Below are 19,948 nucleotides of genomic sequence, written 5' to 3' on the forward strand. Positions count from 1 at the left end.
AAGATTCGAGATCCCCAAGACTCGTCTCCCGACCCAAAAAGCAGTCGATTGCATATAAAAAAATTAGAAACATTGTCTTCTATTAGTAATTAGTCGTCAATCTTTTAATGAATCAAAAGTTGTCAAACCCTAAAAGTCAACTATATGTCGAAAATTGACCCAAAAAAAAACATGTGAAAGTTGCAAACAAGTGTCAATTCATCATAGACATGTAAAATTAGGCCTTTAACCTATTTTTCATAAAATGAACAAATGCTGTTGCCTTTTCCGGTTAAATCGAAAACTTTGACGTTCAATCGAAAAAAAAAAGACTGATTGATTTTTAGTCTTTTTTCAGATTTGAATACTTCTAGGCATTTAACGCGGGGACTACCATAATAAAAATTTAGATTGGATTCCTTCTATTTAGAATGAGAGAATTATGGAGATGCAATCAATGCTCTGGAACAAACTTGGATTGACGGTTGACTTTTTACAATAAAGTCAACTTGTGCTTTTTAAATCAAATTAAGTCTGATCAAATCAATTTTAATGCGACTTAGGACATTCCACGAGAATTTTAAAGAAAAATTGAACGATTAGGACGACAGTGGTCAATCTGATCAAGTCGGGTCAATTTGGTTTGACCGACTTTGACCCTGGTTACTTCATCAACCATTAAGGTCCAAGTCTTGGCCCACACAGCCCATGGAGAGGCCGGCCCAATTCCCCATAATTGCTAAAATGCCATCCTCCATAATTACAATAAAGCCTGGCCAAGATGTCATCAATCCACACGCATTCAAATCTCAACCTTTCAATTTCAAGGCTAACCCTAGACTTTCATAAGGCCACGTCATCAATCCTCAATTGACGTCTCATTAAATCGACCAATAAAATCAAATCCTTAATCATAAAGGAATGACCCCCCACCCTTAAATCATATCTTTGCATCATCAGGCTTAGATCATAAAATACATTTCAAATTTCCCTCCGAAAATTTAGGGGGTATAATCAATTTGCAGCTCTGAAAATTTCAGATTGTTTACAATTGAAAAGAAAGAAAAACACACAAGAAAGCTCTCTCCTCTATCTATATTCTCTCCTAGCCAAATATTGCTTATGGCTCTTCATCTTGCTCCACAACATTCCGATGAATCCATACAGTGCCAGAGCTGCATTGATGTTGCGCTAGCTTCTCCGAGCTCGGTATCGCTGGTCGTGTCCTTAATCCTCGGCTAGAAGGTGTACCTCGACATTCCCCACCTGTCCAACTGTTGCACTTCCTTCATTTAATATCCCTTTGGTGTCATTGCACCTTCATTCTGCAAGATTTTGGCCTAGCTTGCTTGTTTCATTTCTTTAAATCCAATTCAAGGTAAGCTCACTAATTTGATGATCAAAACTCAGAGGATCATCCTAGTGGATGTGATGAGTTCATGAGGAATCCAAGCCGAAGTTCTAATATGCATACCTCAAATTAGAGAAGATATTCAATGGTTAGTAACCATCACGTCGCTAGCCCACGTGGCATATATGAGTCCATGTGGATCCATTAATAAAGCAACACGTGGCTTTGACATGGATGGACCAAAAATTAAAAAATTGAAGCAGCCTTTTTCTCTCTCCTCTTCTCTGCCGAAAATCCCTGCACAAGCAAATAATAAATGCTATCATTTAGTCTCACCCCCTCCGCCCCCCCCCGCTCTCTCTTTCTCCTCTTTTCGATTTCAGCTTCTTTACCTTATTGTGGCCTTTTTGGAGCGTGCATGACAACACTTCTAAAGCAGAATTTCTACTTCAGAAGTGTTTTTGGAGTAAAAATCCGTTTAGTTCACAACTTTAAATTTCTATTTCTGAAACAACTTTTTACTTTAGAAGTGATTTTTGCAGTACTTTTGAGAAGTAAAAAAAACTTACTTCTCACAATGAGAAGCTATTTTTTTTCCTTTTCACTCCTCCCTCTTCATATTTTCTTTTGTTTAGAGAGAAAGAGAGAGAGGTGCTGGCCGGGTTGACTCGGTCTGGAAAATATTTTAATAATAAAAATTATTTAATAATAAAAAATTTAAATAAAAATGAAAAAGGAAAATTTCAAAAAAAGTTCATTAAAAAGTATAAAAAATTCATAAAAAATTCGTGAGCTCTTAAAAAAATCATAATAAAATAAAAAAATTCATAAAAAATTCGTGAGCTCTTAAAAAATCATAATAAAATTAAAAAAATTCATAAAAATCATTAAAAAAGTCTGAAAATTTTTAAAAAAAATCCAAAAAATAGGAAATGGTTACAATCAACTAGCCAAGACCTATTTTGAATCTTTTGACCCCCGATCTTTCCAAATTGATTATTTTTCCCTTCTTGGCAAATTGTCTCCAATTTCTCCCAAATCACCCATGAACTCTAATCACACATTCTCTAAGCCCTTAGGGCTATATTAGAGAAGCCTTGATTTGTATTAATGTGCTTTATCTGTGCACTTGATTGCGCATTGATTTTATTGAATGTGATTGGTAGGATTAGTCTTCCGACTTGCATGAAAACCCGTTGGTATTTGCATTGAACTTTTCTTGAATAAAATGCATTTTAGGTTAGGATCAATACTTTTTTGTAGAAATTTTGTCCTGTTATCAAATGCCTTTCTTTGATCAGAAATCAACCTCTGAAGTAGGAAGTTGAAAAATCAACCTTCGCTTCTGAAGTTATTTCTGAAGTAGAAGTGTTGTCATGCGCACCCTTAACTTCTGGCTTCTTTACCATACTGTCGCCTAGAAGCAAGAGAAAACTAAGTGAGAGCAAGACTGAAAAGAATGGACAGACGGTGTTATGCACCGGACCACCACCACTAAATGCTGCATGTCACTCCCTGTTTTGCTTAGCCACAGCTCTAAGAGATGGAAGTGAACTCGTCCCACCCAAAGTTCCATTGCTGGTGCCCAGCAACACTCTCTGGAATCGCATTACCTAGCTTCGACGTGCGTTCATAAGCGAAATCTCTCCCACACGAGGTAAGAATCCCCACTCTACTCGGGTTCAAGAAGGAAACCCAAAAGTGTTTCCGAAAATTCGTTGTGTTTGTTTTATTTTTGTGGAGGAACTCATGTACTGAGTTCCCAGCAACGCTAGGTATAGTAGTTCAGCATGAATTGTTGCCTCAGTTTCGAGCCTAAACGATCTAGCCTGATCTCCCAGGATTTATTCGATGAAATGTCTTAACCGGGTTTGCCTGCTGCTCCCATCAACTAAGAATCCCTTGCAGATTTTTGGTTGTGTGACATGCTATTAGGTTCTTCTTTTCAATCTCCTTGAGAGAAATGGTTTTGTCAAATAAACTGAAAAAGGTTGTTGATGGTTTTGTTACGAAGCTTGTTGCTTCTCTATTACATTTATTGTTATTCTAAAACTATTGCTTGCTCTAACTCGTCTTACCTCAACTTTCTTTGTTTTTTTGCTTCAGTTTCTGAAAGGAAGCCGTGTGGCCGTGATCTTGGATAGGACGCGCGCACGTTCACAAGGTGCAAATATTGCATTACGTACATTGAAAATAAAACTCACGTTTGATCTATCATAACTGAAATAAAGTATGGATACACAAAAAAAAAAATTTGCACTCACTTTCAATTTTACTAATATTCAGCAGATAATTTATAGTCTTCGATAGCTAATTCGACTCGTTCTCGGGAAAAATGGGTATGACTTATCTCTTTAGAATTTAAGTTTGTTGTGAATTTATCTTACACTTAAAATGATTAGATTTTCTTAAATGAAATAATATCATCGTTTGTAACGTTGATAAAGAATTTGAATTTAGAATTGGCAGGACATTTGCCAATAAGGAAAGAAGTTAGTAATACTGCATATGCAATTTGCAAGGGATTTGGAGTGCGAAGAGGACAAAAAATAAAAACTAGCAAAGGAATATTGTGAACACGCACATTTCTGTGTAATTGTGAATGATAGTCTCCACCAATCGTATCTCATGAACAAATAGATATTTATAGGACCGTGAAAAGAACCGGATATAAAGATTGCATTAAATTTAAGATTGAAGACGGGGTTTGGGTAGCTGCCAAGTTTTAGGTGTTTCATAATTATCCATTCATGGATGATAAACAAAAACATCTCATACGGTCACATCGGCATATAACAGATACTAATATGAGTATTTTGACTTCTTTGACGGGGGCTGGTATAAGGGTTACGAAAGCGTACTCTTATCTTAACGGTGAAAGCGTATTTTATTTGGATTGGCGCCTTCATCCCAGCAGAGAAATAGCAACTTTTGTTTCCAGCGCTCAAGTCAAGTGTCCAAAGCCTTCGGCTTCGTCCTTGATTTTCTGATTTCTTTTCCTTTATTCCCTCATTATTTTCAACAAAACCCACCTGCTTCATCCCAATCGCGTTCATCACCACAACATTGTACAAGGGTCTCACGCGCACTATGTTCCTTCTCTCTCTCCCAAAGACTGATCATGCTCGATCAGAACGAACAGGATGGACTTTTCGTGTGACTTGTTCGAGCGCCCACATTGTTATTTTTTGTTCCCTTTTGCTAGTTCAATATGGATTCGCCCAAGCTGGGCAGGAACAACGTCGAGCGAAGTTTTGATGACATGAACTCGTTAAAAACATAAAGGGGTTGATAACTCTTTCCACACCACGAGGTTAATTTTGCATTGTCCTCAATCTTTGTCTTTCTAAATTTGCTTGAATTTTGAATTTTAGTTTAGTTCGATAGTGATCATAGCGTAATGAAATGTGATCGTAGCGTGTAGCGTATGCATTGGAGTCCCCTGTTTGAGTTTTATGTGTGTGTGGATTGGACATGTAGGTATCAAGTGAGGAAGTATGAGGCTGCCATGAGGAGAAACACTATAGTGGTGTTGGGAAATTGTTCTAGCAAGACAGTGATAGTTGTGATGCTTATTAAGGGGCATAGCCCAATCAATGAAATCGAGTGGAGAGAAAAATTTGATCTTTTCTTGGCTCGGACTATTCTTTTCATTTGCATCAGATCATTTGCGCCCTTTCAACTGATTGGATTAGTTGCGATGCGTATTGTTTTGATCAAACAGGTGTTGGTTATGACCTCGCAGATTTTATTGAATGCCTTAAGAAAAGCATTCCTCAAGTTGGACTCGTTGAGCTTGATGAGTGGGACTCGTTGAGCTTGATGATAATTGATGAATGCCATTGGATAAAAAAAAAAAAAAAACCTACCCTTATAAAAAATAATGAAGGTTAGTCATTTCATGCATGATTCTACCTCCTTAATTATTTTATTGAAGGAATTTTATCACAAAAGCATTAAGAAGCCAAAGATTTTTGGAATGACAGCTTGCCCTGTATCGCCGGAGCGAAATGATTGAAGGGTTTTCTACTGCCAGAGCAAAATGATTGTAGGGTATCCCTGTATTCTAGGGTGCCCAAGCAAAATGATTCCAAGGTTTCCTTCTGCACTTTTGGTGCCAGTGTAAAAGGTTTATTTTACGTTGTTACTTCAAATTCAACATTTGCTAACTGCAATTCTCCAAATATCATTTGGAACGATAATACTGAGTAGCACTAAACTCCCTCGCTCAAGAAAGTGCCACAACTAATCTAGATGAAATAATGCCAAAAGGATGATATGATACCAAGTGACAAGAAGTCAATAATTAATTGTGACAGTCTCTCAACATAATATCTACACTTCAAGGAACTCTCTCTATAGATATCACATTCCTCTTTGGCGTTCAAAGCATTCTCTAAACAAACTTTAGCGGCCTTCCAAATAAAAGAAAATGTGAGAAGTCATGAAAACAAAACTCATAATCAATCCAGCAACAAAAACTACCAAGCAACCCATGGTACTATTAAATCTCCCACATGTTCGGCTGTCCACCCTTTGATGAAGACCTAGACTACTAAAGATTGCTAAAAAAGCACCTTGAGTCCATCGACATCAACACCAACAGATTTTCTGAGCCTAAATCTAGCAATATTCCTTCTTGGCCATACGTGCACATTGAGTTTAGAGATACACTCGGACTAATCTATCCCGACAACTTCTGCTTAACTTATGGGAGTAATTCCTGATTGGCCAGCCATTAGTATGTCAAATTGGTGAACCATATGGCAGGTCCGATAGGTGGGGTTGGAACTATCATAACAAAACATCAATATCTAGAACTAAAATGGCATTCACCGTTTTCGAAGTTTCTACAATAAGGAACTTCACAAAGTTCATTGGTATATGAACCTAGCTATCATATAACGAGGAACAGCTAGAATCTCTTTCTCATGGTAGCCAGTCAAATCAAGTTGTATAAACAATTTTCACCATCCGAAAGTCCTACCCTGATGATTAGAGGTGTTTTAGGCAATGTAAGTAATGTAAAAAAACGGAGGAGATAGTAAATTGTCTGCCAAATTTATGGCTCAAGCATAAGATATTACTACGGCATACATCACAAGCACAAATGGAACCAAGATCGCCAAACTTATGGCTCAAGCATAAGCATAACATATTACTATGGCATACCGAATATGCACAAATGGGACCAAGATCATCAAGGCAATACATAATCCTTGAGTGATCTTTGTACAACCGCTTCCGCAGAGTTTTAATCTTTTCATCCATGTGTTTGAAACGACGTGCAAGGGAACTTTGCAACTTTAACAAGGAAGCATCAAACTTCCCATGCATAATGAAACCTCTTGAAAATACTTTCAACCAACGTATGTAAAATGTGACATGAGATATTCAAGTATCATGAAGTGAACAAACATGTGCATTCAATTATGAATATCTTGGACCATGAAGCTACCATCTTTCCTTCAAATATGCATTTGAAAACTAATGTTGGTCCAAGAACTGACATATATTTTTGCAGATGAAACATATACTTCCATATCTCTATCTTGCCCTCGACAGTGTATATATGTCCATGTAAATATGTATCCATATGAGTAGGCTATGCCTTCATGATAATGTAATCAATGCTCTTGAGCTTCGATATCTGTGCGCCACAATGCACAGCGGAGGAAACCCCTAAAATCATGATATTTCTCTTATCAGTGGCAAGTGGAATTAAACATCATTCAAATTATATTTGATATTTTGTCACAAAAGATAAAAGGTTGTCCTCTCTTCAATGAGGTTTTTAAGTTCTTTACTTATTGCTGCTATGCTTGATATACATTGTACTTGAGTCACTTGAATTCCATGTTAGCATTTGTGATATGGCTGAAATGTTGTATATCATTACCTTTGAATTGCTGCCATATTCTTACCATGCAAAGTGGATATCTTGAAGAAACTTTGAATTGAATAGATTAATTCATTTAAGTCCTTTCAATTATGAATATACATCAGGTGGATATCTCTGCTTCTTGTCCTCATTACTATTGACAACATTAATGAGGAAAATCTACTCGACCGTCGCAGACTACCATCCATCGCTGCTGCTCGTCCACGGTGACCGTCGAAGACCACCGCCGCCGCCCGCCCGCTGCTGCCCACTGCCACCCGACAACGGCCACCACCGCCCCCCACCGATCGCCACCGCTCACCGACCATCGCCCGCCGCCTCCGCCGTCGACCGCCGTTTTTTTTTTTTTCAAAAAGTAAAATACTTTACAAAGTTTATTTTTCACCAAACAACATTTATGTCAAAATTATTTTTCAATGTGTTTTTAAAATTCACTTTATCGAACAATACTTGCATTTTGGAAAAGACCTTTAACCCGAAAGTATTTGCATTTTCTCAAAGTCCATTGGCCAAATGCTGAATCAGGCTCATAGACCATGAACATCATGGGGGCGAGGACCCAAGTGAATGACTCCACGTCACATTTTCACCAACCACCGTGGCAGGCCACTGCCGGCATATACAGGCAGCAAAGGAACAGTAAAGTCAGAGTCAATGACTCTCAAAGGAAAATCTCAGTAAACACGATCTCCTTTAACCAATAGCTGACGACATGATTTCTAGCTTCAATCGTACATGGATACGCCTTTAATTTTAGCAACAGCAACGAGCTTTTCACATTCGCGGACCAGAGGCATTTCATCGAACAAGTTGAGCGCACCGGAATAACTGAATGCGGTCACGAAATCGAAATTGTTTCTCGTCTAAAATCAACGTTTAAACAACAACTTCATCACGAATCATCAATTAACAGCTCAGATTTTCAGTGATTCGCACATGAGTTAAATAAAAAACACAGCTTGGTCTTGTACCTCTCCAAAACAGGGTAGAAAAGAGGCAAATGACATTACCTGGCTTATCAGCTACTCCAGGGACAGCGACAAGGATACAACAACCCTTCACGATCGTCTACAGACAGGGCAAGACCGATGGCTTCGGACGAGGTTTACTCCCATCGTATCTCCTCGGCCGAAGAGCAGAGCAATCTCCGATACTCTTCCGGAGGTGAAGCCTGCGGTGATGAACGACAATATATGGTACCAGGATGATGGGAATCTGAACTATCAAGCACACTTCAGTTCGAATTCAGATGTTTGAGTTTTCGGCCAAGGAACTAAAAGTGACTGGGATGGTGAATGACGGCTGGTGAACTGCCGGTGGTGAACGGCGAATGGCTGCCGTCGATCTATGGCTGGCGGGTAAGAGGCAACCGATTTCTGGAGGGTTTTTTTTCCTGGATCTTTCTCTGTAGTCTGTAGGTAAAAGGGCAAAAGAACAGGTTATTCTTCTCAAGGGTACTGCATGATCATGTCAAGAGGCGCGATCTCGAGGAGCGAATTCAAATTTTACGACGTCAAATATGATATTCTAAATAATCAATCGGCTGCTCAGTGGACATGTTGAAACCTTTTTTAATCGAATCAAAGATCTCTAAAACTAACACAAAATTAAAAATAAACAAAAATTCTAAAAAAAATGTCCGGTCAAGCATCAAATTCTTTAACTTGACCAAAATTCAACCTTTGATTATTTTCTATAAAAATTTGAAATTTAATTGACTGCCTAATTCTACACACTTATGCTAAATTGACACCTATACGCAATTTTTTTTTATGCTTTTTGCAATTTTGACCGAGGTGAGCCAAGGGTTAAATTTTTTTTATGCTTTTACGGCCGTCAACATGATTCATCCCCTTCTAAGCGCACATCCGACACGGGTGAACATTTGATTCTCATTAATTAAATGTTCCTGCCATGTGGTCAATGGTCAACGCGATCTTATTGATTTCTTCCACATGTTATCGGTGTCTTATCTGCTCTTTAGGTTAATCATCCCGGTATTGAGTCTATCCAAGGATTTGCACTCGACCATTATGGGAACCACTAAACCGATCGAGCAAGATGAAGATAGGACGTATGAATGCAGCGCGGGCCTCAACTTAGACATTAGACCCTCGGAAGCGTTCTTCAATATGTTACATTTTGTTCCATCCTTTTGCTTTATTTCTCGTGTCTATTTTAACAATTCCGCTAGTTATTTCAAGTTGCCCGATGTCGTGATGCCTTTCGACCAAGCCCCGCCTCGTTTCGTTGCGCAGTAGATGGAACAAGTGTACGCGATTCTCTCTAGTTAGACATCGGCTCCAGCTCTTTTGTGCAGCATACAAACTCGTTTGTCGGTGTTTTTATGTTAAGATCCAATTTCCGGACGTTACGATGCTGACCACAAGTGCAACACGCTACACCATAAAGAAGTCCGTATACTACTTAAAAGAGCGAGATCAGCAGTCCCGGGACTCGAAATGTTGGGGTTGCAGAGTCGAGCTACATTGGCAGGTTGCCCGCACCATCGGCCAAGGACATAACATAGAACAAAGTCGCTATCGAAGTACCACATTCCAAGTTTCCTTGTTCAATCGATCGGGTCAAGAAGACATTCGTGTCTTATTCCACTACAATCACGGCCGTTGGTCTGTGCCATCGACATGCTGTCTTCTTATCAAGATCATATTATCGTCACCTCCACCACCATGAAGCTCACCATCGTCGCATTTCTCGTTACCACTTCCAAGGGAAACCTCGCTACGAGAGCTTTACTTGACCAAAAAAAAAAAAAAAACGTTACGAGTGTTGTTAATTATAATATAGAATAACAACGAGTACATAATTAAATATGAAGACGATAGAAACTATAAAAAAAGATATTGAACATAGGAAAAAAAATTATAATGTCGCGTTAATTATAATATAGGATAACAACGGGTACATAATAAAATTTCACGAATGGGCGAGAAGTGGGATTACACGCATGCTCCACTTTGGAAAAAGACATCGCTAGTTGAATCGAAGTATTCGGTCGTGCCAAGAAAAAAGAATTATTAACTTTTTTTTTTCTCTTTATCAATTTCTTGAGAAGATTTTTAAAAAAAGCCTAAAGTATTCTCATTTTCTCAATTTGAGTCTTGATGTGCATTTCTTTTCAAATAAAAACTCGAGATACCATCATTATTTCGAAAAATCTAGGCAAGGGCCGGTGCGGACCGCCTCGCCCAAGCACTCGCCAATCGCCGCCGAGGAGACCCTCTTCGGTTGCGCCAAGGTGACCCTCGCCTAGATCTTGCGACGGTTAGCTTCGCCTGTGGCTGAAGGGGGTCACCTCCTATCCCTCGCCCAAGCGAAGTCGTCGATGTCGCCTTGCCCAACCCTAGCCGGTGGCCAGTTGTTGCCCGAGATTGGTTATCGACAAAAAGAATGGGAAAAAAATGAAAAAAAGAAAGAAAGAAAAATGAAAAAAATTTGAAAAAAAATCATAACAACTAAATGAAGAAAATGCTTTTAGTCAGGCCCTTCTTTAAATAAGCATTTTAAACTCTTATTTAAAATAATATTCGCTTCAAATTCTTTTTCGAGAGTCTTTTATTTAGAATTTTCACAAACTTCTTCGTCATATTGTTTTGGAGTCTGACACGTGACGCAAGACATTGGACAGATCCTAGAGCCATGCGTACCGTACTCATGTGCCACGTGTCAGTGGACCATTGGTTGGCAAGTCATCTTGTTGGACAGCCACGTGGTCAGAGCAGCTCCCCGTGGAATCTCGAAGGGTGTTCTTTCTTCTTACCCAAAATAAGAGGAGGGCGAAGAAACGACAAGAGGAGCTGAAATATGAACACTGTTTCGTGACTCTTGGGAGCGAATTCCTGTGAAGCGCGCTCTCTCTCTCTCTGCGTCATCGAGATTCTAGAGAGAGAGAGAGAGAGGGATGGAACTTCTGCAATGGCGGATTCTCCCGGTGCTGATACTGCTGGCTTCTTTCGCCATCTATCTCTACGTGAAGGAGCCGTCGGAGGTCAGGTTTTCGCGTTGCTCTCGTGCCTTTTTTACCTCTTCGACTAATCGTCGTCGTCGTCGTCGTCGTCGTCCTCACGAGTCCAACTTCTCTGAGAGATTATGTTCGTTTTTGGGAAACAAGATTGTGCAAGAAGCGATCGGTTCAGTGTAGAAGCTTCTTACTCGGCCTTTGTTGGGACATACAGAGCATTGATGCTCTATCACGCGCTCGCTTTGAACACGCAGCGTCGCGGATTTAGCGAACTGAAATGGACTTTCTTGTTTGCGATTGAGGTTTCTAAGGGTTGCGCGTCGACTGCTTTGCTAGTAAATTAGCGAAGCGAAATGCTAATGGAAGTTTTGGCGATGCGCGTTACAGGTTCCCCGCAGTGGTTGCAGCCTTTTGCCGCACTACCATTATTGGATAAAGAGCAAGCGCATAGTGACGCCGGATGGGATCATTTCCGGCGCAGGTTTGTTTCTCAACGGGCGTTGCTCTATAGTCTTCCCTTGCTGAATTATTTGCATTAAAATTCTGGGTCCTTGTTGGCATTGAAATAATCTGCGACTCGAAGTGAGCACTAAAGTTTGCTTTTTTGAGGTAGAAGTAGATGTAACTGCCTCATCAGCTTTGTGCTTTCTAGGAAAACCTTACTTGGCTGTCCCTATGGATTTATAGCAAAGGTTTGGTTTAACGTCTAACTTGTTTGTGCTTCTGATGGATGTTTATGAGCAGTTGAGGTGAAGGGGAAATTCATTACCTCTGTTGTAACGGAGAATGATTGGCGAGGGACTTCCAAAGGAGAGCAAGTAATTGATTACGGAGAGGCTGTGGTCATGCCTGGCTTGGTTGATGTGTAAGATGCATCTCTGCTCCAGATAATGGTTCTATCTTATCAATATCAACCGGAAAAAGGTTTTAGGAGATAGTATATATACACATCGGATGAGAAACAGAGAGGGCGGTCTATAAAAGCAACATGACCATTTTTACCTTCATGCTTTGAGTCTTTCTGTCGTATTCAGAAGGTTGGAAGGGGAAACGGGAAATGGATGATTGGAATAGTGATCTAATTTAAATTAAGTACAGCGTGCTTATTTTTCACTAATTTGTTTCTAATTGGGTGTCTACTGCCAAATATGCATCAGATCCTTGTATAAACTTATGTATTATGCTTGAGAGTTGAGTAATTATTCTTTTTCGAAAAACTTACAATAGATTACATTGTTCAAAATGTCTGAGGCAGGCATGCACATCTCGATGACCCAGGAAGAGCTGATTGGGAAGGATTTCCTTCAGGAACTAAAGCAGCTGCTGCTGGTAAGCTAGAGTCCCTTCAAGTTTCTGCACTGCAGTGATATCTGAGTTGATACTCAGATGAATATCTTCGAATACTAGTGAAGAGCAGCTGATGTTCCATCGACTAAATCATCTTTCCTTACAAGAAAACTTGCTTGAACTTCACATAGAGTGCTTGCCCTTGCTAATTTGTAAGCTTTACTTGAGCGATTTTCCTTATGCAGGTGGAATAACAACGTTGATTGATATGCCCCTCAATAGTTTTCCCTCGACTACTTCGACGGAAAGCCTGGAACTGAAGGTACGAGAAGTAGGGAGGTTGATCAGCTCTTTTTTCTGGCGAGCAACCATATGTTGCCGAAAACTATGCACTGCATTTTTCAGATCCCTCTGGTCTATATTTATCTTCATAGCCCTTATCCGGGCCTCATAGAAAGAAATATGAGCCTTGTGTATCCGGTTTCTGTTCTCTTTATAACATGTAAGTTTGCAGTTTCTATTTATGATTTTCCAACTTCCTTGGCAGATTAAGGCTGCAGAGAAGAACATTTACGTCGATGTCGGTATGAACTGAAAATGACACATGAGCATGCTAGATTTCATTTGTGAGGTGCATGTGAATTTGGACCTTGTTTTCCACAGGTTTCTGGGGAGGTTTAGTTCCTGAAAATGCGTTCAATTCAAGCGCACTGGAAGCTCTCCTAGAGGCTGGTGTTCTTGGTCTGAAGGTACCTACCGGAGTCTCAGTGCCTTCAATTACTTCTTTATCGTATATTGCCTAGAATATCAGTATAGGATATACTATTCTGTGAATTTCTTGATTTTTTTCCTTCAATAATTGCTTCCATAGTATTGATGGTACCCTCACTGGAAGCAAAGTCACTTGTGGATAAATTTCTAGAACCCCAAAGTCATACTGTCTAAACAATTTGATATGTTATAAGTAGTCTTCCTTCCTTCCTCCTCGTCCTCCTCTTTCTCTATCTCTCTCCCCTCCCCTCCTCCTCTCTCTCCACCCCACCCCCCAAAAAAAAAATGCTGGGCCGCAAAGCAGTTAGGACTCCAGTATGAACTCTGGTGCTACTGCTTTGACTCTACCCCTTCCACCAGATTTTTTATGCTTACCAGCTTTTTAAATTAAAGTAACCATTATTATCTTTAGTTCAACAGAATTATGACTTCCCTCTGTAACATGGCTTTACAATTTGGTTGCACAAGCCATTCCTAAGGGAAATTCTTGAAATTGGAAGTTGCCAAAATTGTAGTACGATTTCCTTTAGAGAGCTGGTAGCACTCCCTTGTTGGAAGATGACTGACATTTAGATTGAACATGTGCCATATCCCTGACAGTCAACGCTGAGTTGAATAACAGACTGAATGTCTTAGTGATTGATTCTGATCTATCGAAAAAATATACATGTATATCTAAGTTGTTGATTCAGGGGATGAGAATACCCTGCAAATATAGTGTCAACTGGACAGCTCAAAAATCATGTACATGCGGTTATTAAAATTTTGAAACTCAAGATATATTACTGCAGTCACCTAAATAAGTACAGTAATAAATACGCAGTCCATTTGTGCGAGTAGATAAAACTGTAGTCATAATGGGATCTGGAAGTCAAATTTTTGCCACTATGTCATTGTGGTAGGTATTTTAAAGTCCCAAGTTACAAAGATTTGATGTGAAAATTCAACTGGACCTGAACTTATTTTGTTTGACGCACTACGCCATTATTTGCATGGTTTTAGGTACTTGCGCTGCAAGTACTATTAACAAGTAAGTTTCTAAGTTCTCAAGAAAACAGTAACATGAGGCCATGAAGTAAAAAAAACGAAAACTTTTTATTTGTGCCGATTTGCTATCTGAAAATTTCACTGTCTTTGTTTTGTAGTCCTTTATGTGTCCCTCGGGAATCAACGACTTTCCCATGACAAATGCCAATCACATCAAGGTTTGTCACAAGACACTCATTTTCACTTTTGAGCTCCAATATTTTAAGAGGCCTCAAACTGCTCGTTACAACTTTGATTTTAGTATCAACTAGTACTTTGTGGTACATGTTATATATCAATGCTTTATAGATGCTTTTGTCAAAGCTCCTTTAAATGACCTGAGATCAAAACTATTGCTCGAATTAGTTTTGTTGTTTGAAAAAATTGAGCCACTTTGTGCTCGTGCGTTATAGTAGATGGATCAATGATCTTCCATCAATTATTTATGCAGGAAGGATTGTTGGTGTTAGCGAAATATAGGAGACCATTGCTCGTTCATGCAGAAATTCAACTAGACTCCGAAAGCCACTTGGATCTAAATACAGAAGATGCCCGATCTTATTCCACCTATCTGAAGACAAGGCCACCTGCATGGCAAGATTCCCCTACAAATTGATTAGAAATTTTACAACTATTTATATATGACAATCGGAGTTAGATTTTTAACTTGTGGAGGCGATCGATATTATAGTCTAATGGAGTAGCTGATGTTTCATTAAGATTGTTTAGTTATCTGGACCTATGATCTAGCTTATCACCCTCCAAAATATTTCCTCAGAAGTATTTTCTAGCAACCGGCTTCCAATCCTCATCTTGTTGCTTTAATCAATGTTTTACTCATGAAAGATGCATTAGTAGAATGGAAATATTTTTCAAATTCCAAATGGTAGATTGTCTTCCATGATAGAATTTCAGAAAATGCTTTGTCGCATTTAGTGTTCGTAATTTTATCAAATTCGGCCGTTTATAGGCACAAAAATAGGAGAAAGGCTTTGCTTGAATAAGGTGGATGAGTTTCTTTGAAAAGTACTGTACGATATGTTTGTAAAGTTTTGCCAGCCTAGCGTAAGAGAATTATCATGTCAAAGTCTTCGCCCAATCAAGTCAAATTATGAACTCATCTACCTCTATTTTTAGAAGATCTCTTGCGGCAGTGTTGGATGAACATGTGGCTAGGAAATTCATATCGATTAATTTATATAAACAGGGAGGAGGCAGCTATTCGTGAGCTTTTAACTGTGACAAAGGACACAAGGATTGGTGGCTCTGCCGAAGGAGCTCATCTTCACATTGTTCATTTGTCTGATGCAAGTTCGTCCTTGGATTTGATAAAGGTATATCATCTTTATCAGCTCTTGTAATGGGATCTCTTGAGAAGTTTCTCATCCAGTGGATATACAAACATACCACAAGTGGAAATTTGCTTTATTCTTTGCTGGACTTTGATGGATGACGTGCTTAAAGGGAGATTATATACCTCCCCATTATTGCGCTCTGAGTTCAGTTGGAGGGTCCTAATACAAATTGTTAACTTCAGCTGGACTAAGGATTTTGACGTCCTATGATGATTAGTCTGATGATTAATTTCAGACACCTTTTAACCAAAACTAGTTTCTTGAGCCCTTTTGTTTTTTGGGTAAGGAAAATTTTTTTGGGTAAGGGTCTTGAGCCCTTTTGTTTTTTTTTTTTTTTGGGTAAAGTGTGTCTTGAGCCTTTTTGGTTTTTTTGGTAAGGTGGAAATTTTTTTGGTAAGGTTCCTTTTTGTTCTTCTCTTGTCTGTCTAAAAATGTTTATTCATCCATTTTCTAGAATGACTATGCAAGGTTTTCTCAGTGAAGTGAGTCGTGATCAGTCTACTATAATTGTTATTAGTTGTTGTAATTTTCTATGACTGCAACACTAGTTTTTCCTATCTTATGCAGGAGAACTAAATCTTATTTTATTTTCTGTTTTGCACAGGAAGCAAAAGTTAATGGTGACAGTTTAAGTGTTGAGACTTGTCCCCATTACCTAGCTTTCACAGCAGAAGAAATTGAGGATGGAGATACACGCTTTAAATGTGCTCCCCCCATCCGTGATGCGTCTAATAGAGAAAAGTTGTGGGATGCTTTAATGGTACTATTGATTTTCTGGATTCCCTACGTGCCACCTACCCCATCCTCTTAATTTGGTTGGTTTATATATCAGGGTGGCCACATTGACATGCTGAGTTCTGACCATTCGCCAACAGTTCCGGAGCTGAAACTACTAAGTGATGGCAATTTTTTGAGAGCTTGGGGTGGAATTTCTGGCTTGCAGGTTTGTCTATCTTTATAATTTACATTGACTAATGTAAGCATGTATCTCCATTATGTCCTATACCTGCTAAAGCTTGCATGACTCAGCTGTGATTAATTGATTAATAAGAATCTGTAATAACCATTGGCTCAGATGTGCCAAAAATCTGTAATACCATGGCCACAAAAGAAACTACTGACAAATACTAATCTTTTGGTTAATGGAGAAGGTTAGGTGTTATAACTGATGGTTGAATTTGATTGCTCTTATCAGATTCAGGGTTCTGACATTAATCACTATAGGATTGCAAAAGTGCTTTGTTGCAGCGTCTTTTGGCACTTTTAAACCAAGACCGCTTTATCACTTATTATTATAGGCATTATCAGAGGGTTCTATGTCAGGACACTATGGGTTTATTTCCTACTCATATTGTTTAAGCAGACGACATTTTAGCATCCGATAAATTAAGCATGCACATGCATAATTGGCTGTGGAGAGTTTTGCGGTTCTGGCATTCTTTTGCATGACGTTCATTCATGAGGATCAATCTTCCTTGGGCAGTTGCTTGTAGAGCATTTGCTCGGAGGCTGTGGCGCTTGATCTACTCTCTAAGTTATGTTCTGTAGATGCATAGCAGTGCAGATGATCTGTCACTGAGTTATCTCCTTCGGTGAACTGTTAATACTTTTCTTCAATATTAGGAAATCGTGTATTTCTTATCTCTCAATGTCTTTAAAAGTAATTTGTGAAAATCTACAGTTTGTTCTTCCTGTCACCTGGTCATATGGCAAAAAATATGGGGTTACTTTGGAACAGCTAGCTTTATGGTGGAGTGAGAGGCCTGCGAAAATCGCTGGACAAAAGTTAAAGGTGACTGCTTCAGTTTCCCTTTTAATTTAAGATTATGAAATTATCAACTTACATTTTAGAAGAACTTTTCACAGCATAGACTTGTTTCAATTGATCTTTTTTAAGAACTACAAAATGACTATCTTTTCTTGGTAAAAACTGATCAAAGTAGTTATTCTCAAAAAAGCAACCGTTATTTAAGGTGTCTATTAAAATGTATTTTTTTTTTAATTTAAACAAATAGAACTTTGTTTATTTTTACATGGTGCCAGTCAGATTTGGTTTCCCAATCTCCATATGCTCTTAGAGAACTGGCAATACATAGAATAGACTCCTGCTTTCAGCTTGCAATCTTCATGATGAAAAGAGTGACAATTCTATTTGCAGGGAGCCATTGCAAGTGGAAACTTTGCAGATATTGTAATATGGGATCCCAGTGCCGAGTTTGACCTCACCAATGAGTACCCTGTATATATTAAACACCCGGTATGTTGACCGGTTGCGTTGAAAGTTTACCAATTCAAAATTGTACACTTTGCATGTCATTTTTGTTCAAAAGTGTCAGTTGAAGATAATATTCTGAGGTTTAAACAAATCAAGAAACTAGTGGTCGACAATCTTTCAAGATAACTTGCTGCAGCTTAGGTCTTCTCATCTCTGCTGAAGTCGCAAAACAAAGCACATTTGGGGGTCTTTTGGGAGTAGAGTTTCTCACCTAATGTTTTACTTAGAACATCCAGATGACATTAATGTACTTATATGGTGAACCTATTTCCCTGCCTCAACTAAAGCATGGATGGATTGTTATTGACACATTTTAAGTGTCAAGACAAATAATAATTCAAGTTTTATCGTTATGCTTAATGCTTTCCAAGCTTTTTTATATAGTAAAGTGACATGTGATCAATCTTGTGAGCAGTCTATCTCAGCCTACATGGGAAGAAGATTAGCTGGAAAGGTTTTTGCTACTTTTGTTGGAGGAAATCTTGTGTATAAAGAGGGAAAGCATGCTGCCGCTGCCTGTGGTGTTCAAATCCTTGCCAAAAATATGAACAAATTAACAGGTAGTCCCACAGTTCTTCCCCTAAGTAATCTTTTCCTTTGTGTTATGTATAATAGTGCAGCTTTCACTTTTCTTTACGTCATCATACCTGTTTACTCTTCAAATCCTTGCCAAAATATGAACAAATTAACAGGTAATCCCACAGTTCTTCCCCTAAGTAATCTTTTCCTTTCTGATATGTATAATAGTGCAGCTTTCACTTTTCTTTACGTCATCATACCTGTTTACTCTTCAAATCCTTGCCAAAATATGAACAAATTAAGAGGTAATCCCACAGTTCTTCCCTTAAGTAATCTTTTCCTTTCTGATATGTATAATAGTGCAGCTTTCACTTTTCTTTATGTCATCATACCTGTTTACTCTTCACTAGCTATATTCATAGTCGTGGGCCAAAGGCTCGATTAGCTGAAACGCAATAATTTCTTCAATAGGGAGGGTTGTGTACTAAGATTCCATCTTTGAAACGAGGAGATTTGCATCCTGGTTTCATACTCAAGTAGATCTGCAGGTTTTAAGAACACAGCCTTCCATAACTTGTAATGGTAGGTTGAAAGCTGATCGTACTAGTAGGACATCTAGACAATAAATCCTGCTGAAAATTTATTCTTAGTCGGACCAATGGAGCAGATTTGCATTTAAGACGGTGTAGACATTAGTGGAAATTCGTTAATGGCAATGTTATGTCATTGTTTTCAGTGAACATGTGAATAGACAACTTTGCACTGATATTGTTGGAACCGCATGCTAAATTTTTAGGAGAACATCTGAATCTTCTAAAAGGACTGCCTGCAATATAAATGGGGGTAACGATGTTCTTTGCAATTTTTGATGAATCACATCATTATGTCGCTAGTGTATCTTGAACAGGCCTATTCATCAAACGACCTTTGTACATTTTTCGAAGCATGGATTACCTATCTAAGGACAAGGCAAAAGAAACAAAATTTCACACAGCTCGGAGATTTGTGGTTCGGAACTGAACAAGGACTTGGCACAAGGATAGAAGAGAGAATACTGTGTGAATTGACGCCGTGCAAATGGAATGAAGAGATAAGATGACCCCCTTGACAATATACTGCTTTAGCATCTCCGTTTGTGGTGTTTCTGTACAGTTCGTGATGTAGGTAGTGGTTTTTGAAGTCTGAAATGTCCAATGCTGTTATAATTATGCTTGTTTCAATTGAACTTATATCATTTCCACGTCAGTCCGTAACTGAAATCAATACTCTCTCTCTCTCTCTCTGAACTCAAGTGCAGAACTGCTCATATGTTAGATTGAACGTTAACAGTTTCTTTATTCTTTCTAAAGGATTTTGAATTAATTTAACTGGCCGCAGAGAAATTACCTTATACAAGTGACATTCGACCTTTTTTTCTTTTTGGCCGGAAACAACGTTCAACGTCATAGCATGCACAATAAGCTTATGGTATAAGCCATCCCCTACTCGTGTCATGTTATAT

At 38.7% G+C, this 19,948-nt stretch overlaps 1 protein-coding gene across 4 annotated transcripts; it reads left to right on the forward strand.

Moving 5' to 3' along the window:
• Nucleotides 1–1,962: 1,962 nt before the first annotated feature.
• Nucleotides 1,963–19,692, forward strand: LOC115750409 (allantoinase). Of its 4 annotated transcripts, none has more exons than XM_048276472.1 (17): nt 1,963–1,981; nt 11,137–11,241; nt 11,602–11,695; nt 11,959–12,079; nt 12,470–12,543; nt 12,747–12,823; nt 13,049–13,085; nt 13,165–13,250; nt 14,418–14,477; nt 14,750–14,892; nt 15,506–15,632; nt 16,258–16,413; nt 16,486–16,596; nt 17,335–17,445; nt 17,812–17,910; nt 18,344–18,488; nt 19,355–19,692. In XM_048276472.1, exons 2-17 carry the CDS (start codon nt 11,155–11,157, stop codon nt 19,465–19,467), a joined length of 1,641 nt encoding a protein of 546 aa, XP_048132429.1. In that variant the 5' UTR covers nt 1,963–1,981; nt 11,137–11,154; the 3' UTR covers nt 19,468–19,692. The 4 variants fall into 4 exon arrangements, with proteins under 4 accessions (XP_048132429.1, XP_030543600.1, XP_048132427.1 ...); XM_030687740.2 differs by lacking the exon at nt 1,963–1,981 and adding an exon at nt 11,052–11,099 and having other exon boundaries at nt 11,130–11,241; XM_048276470.1 differs by lacking the exons at nt 1,963–1,981; nt 11,137–11,241 and adding an exon at nt 11,330–11,522 and having other exon boundaries at nt 11,608–11,695; nt 13,183–13,250.
• The last annotated feature ends 256 nt before the right edge of the window (nt 19,693–19,948 follow it).

This window comes from Rhodamnia argentea, chromosome 3 (assembly GCF_020921035.1).
Source record: "Rhodamnia argentea isolate NSW1041297 chromosome 3, ASM2092103v1, whole genome shotgun sequence".
In the NCBI taxonomy this organism is placed as follows: domain Eukaryota; kingdom Viridiplantae; phylum Streptophyta; class Magnoliopsida; order Myrtales; family Myrtaceae; genus Rhodamnia; species Rhodamnia argentea.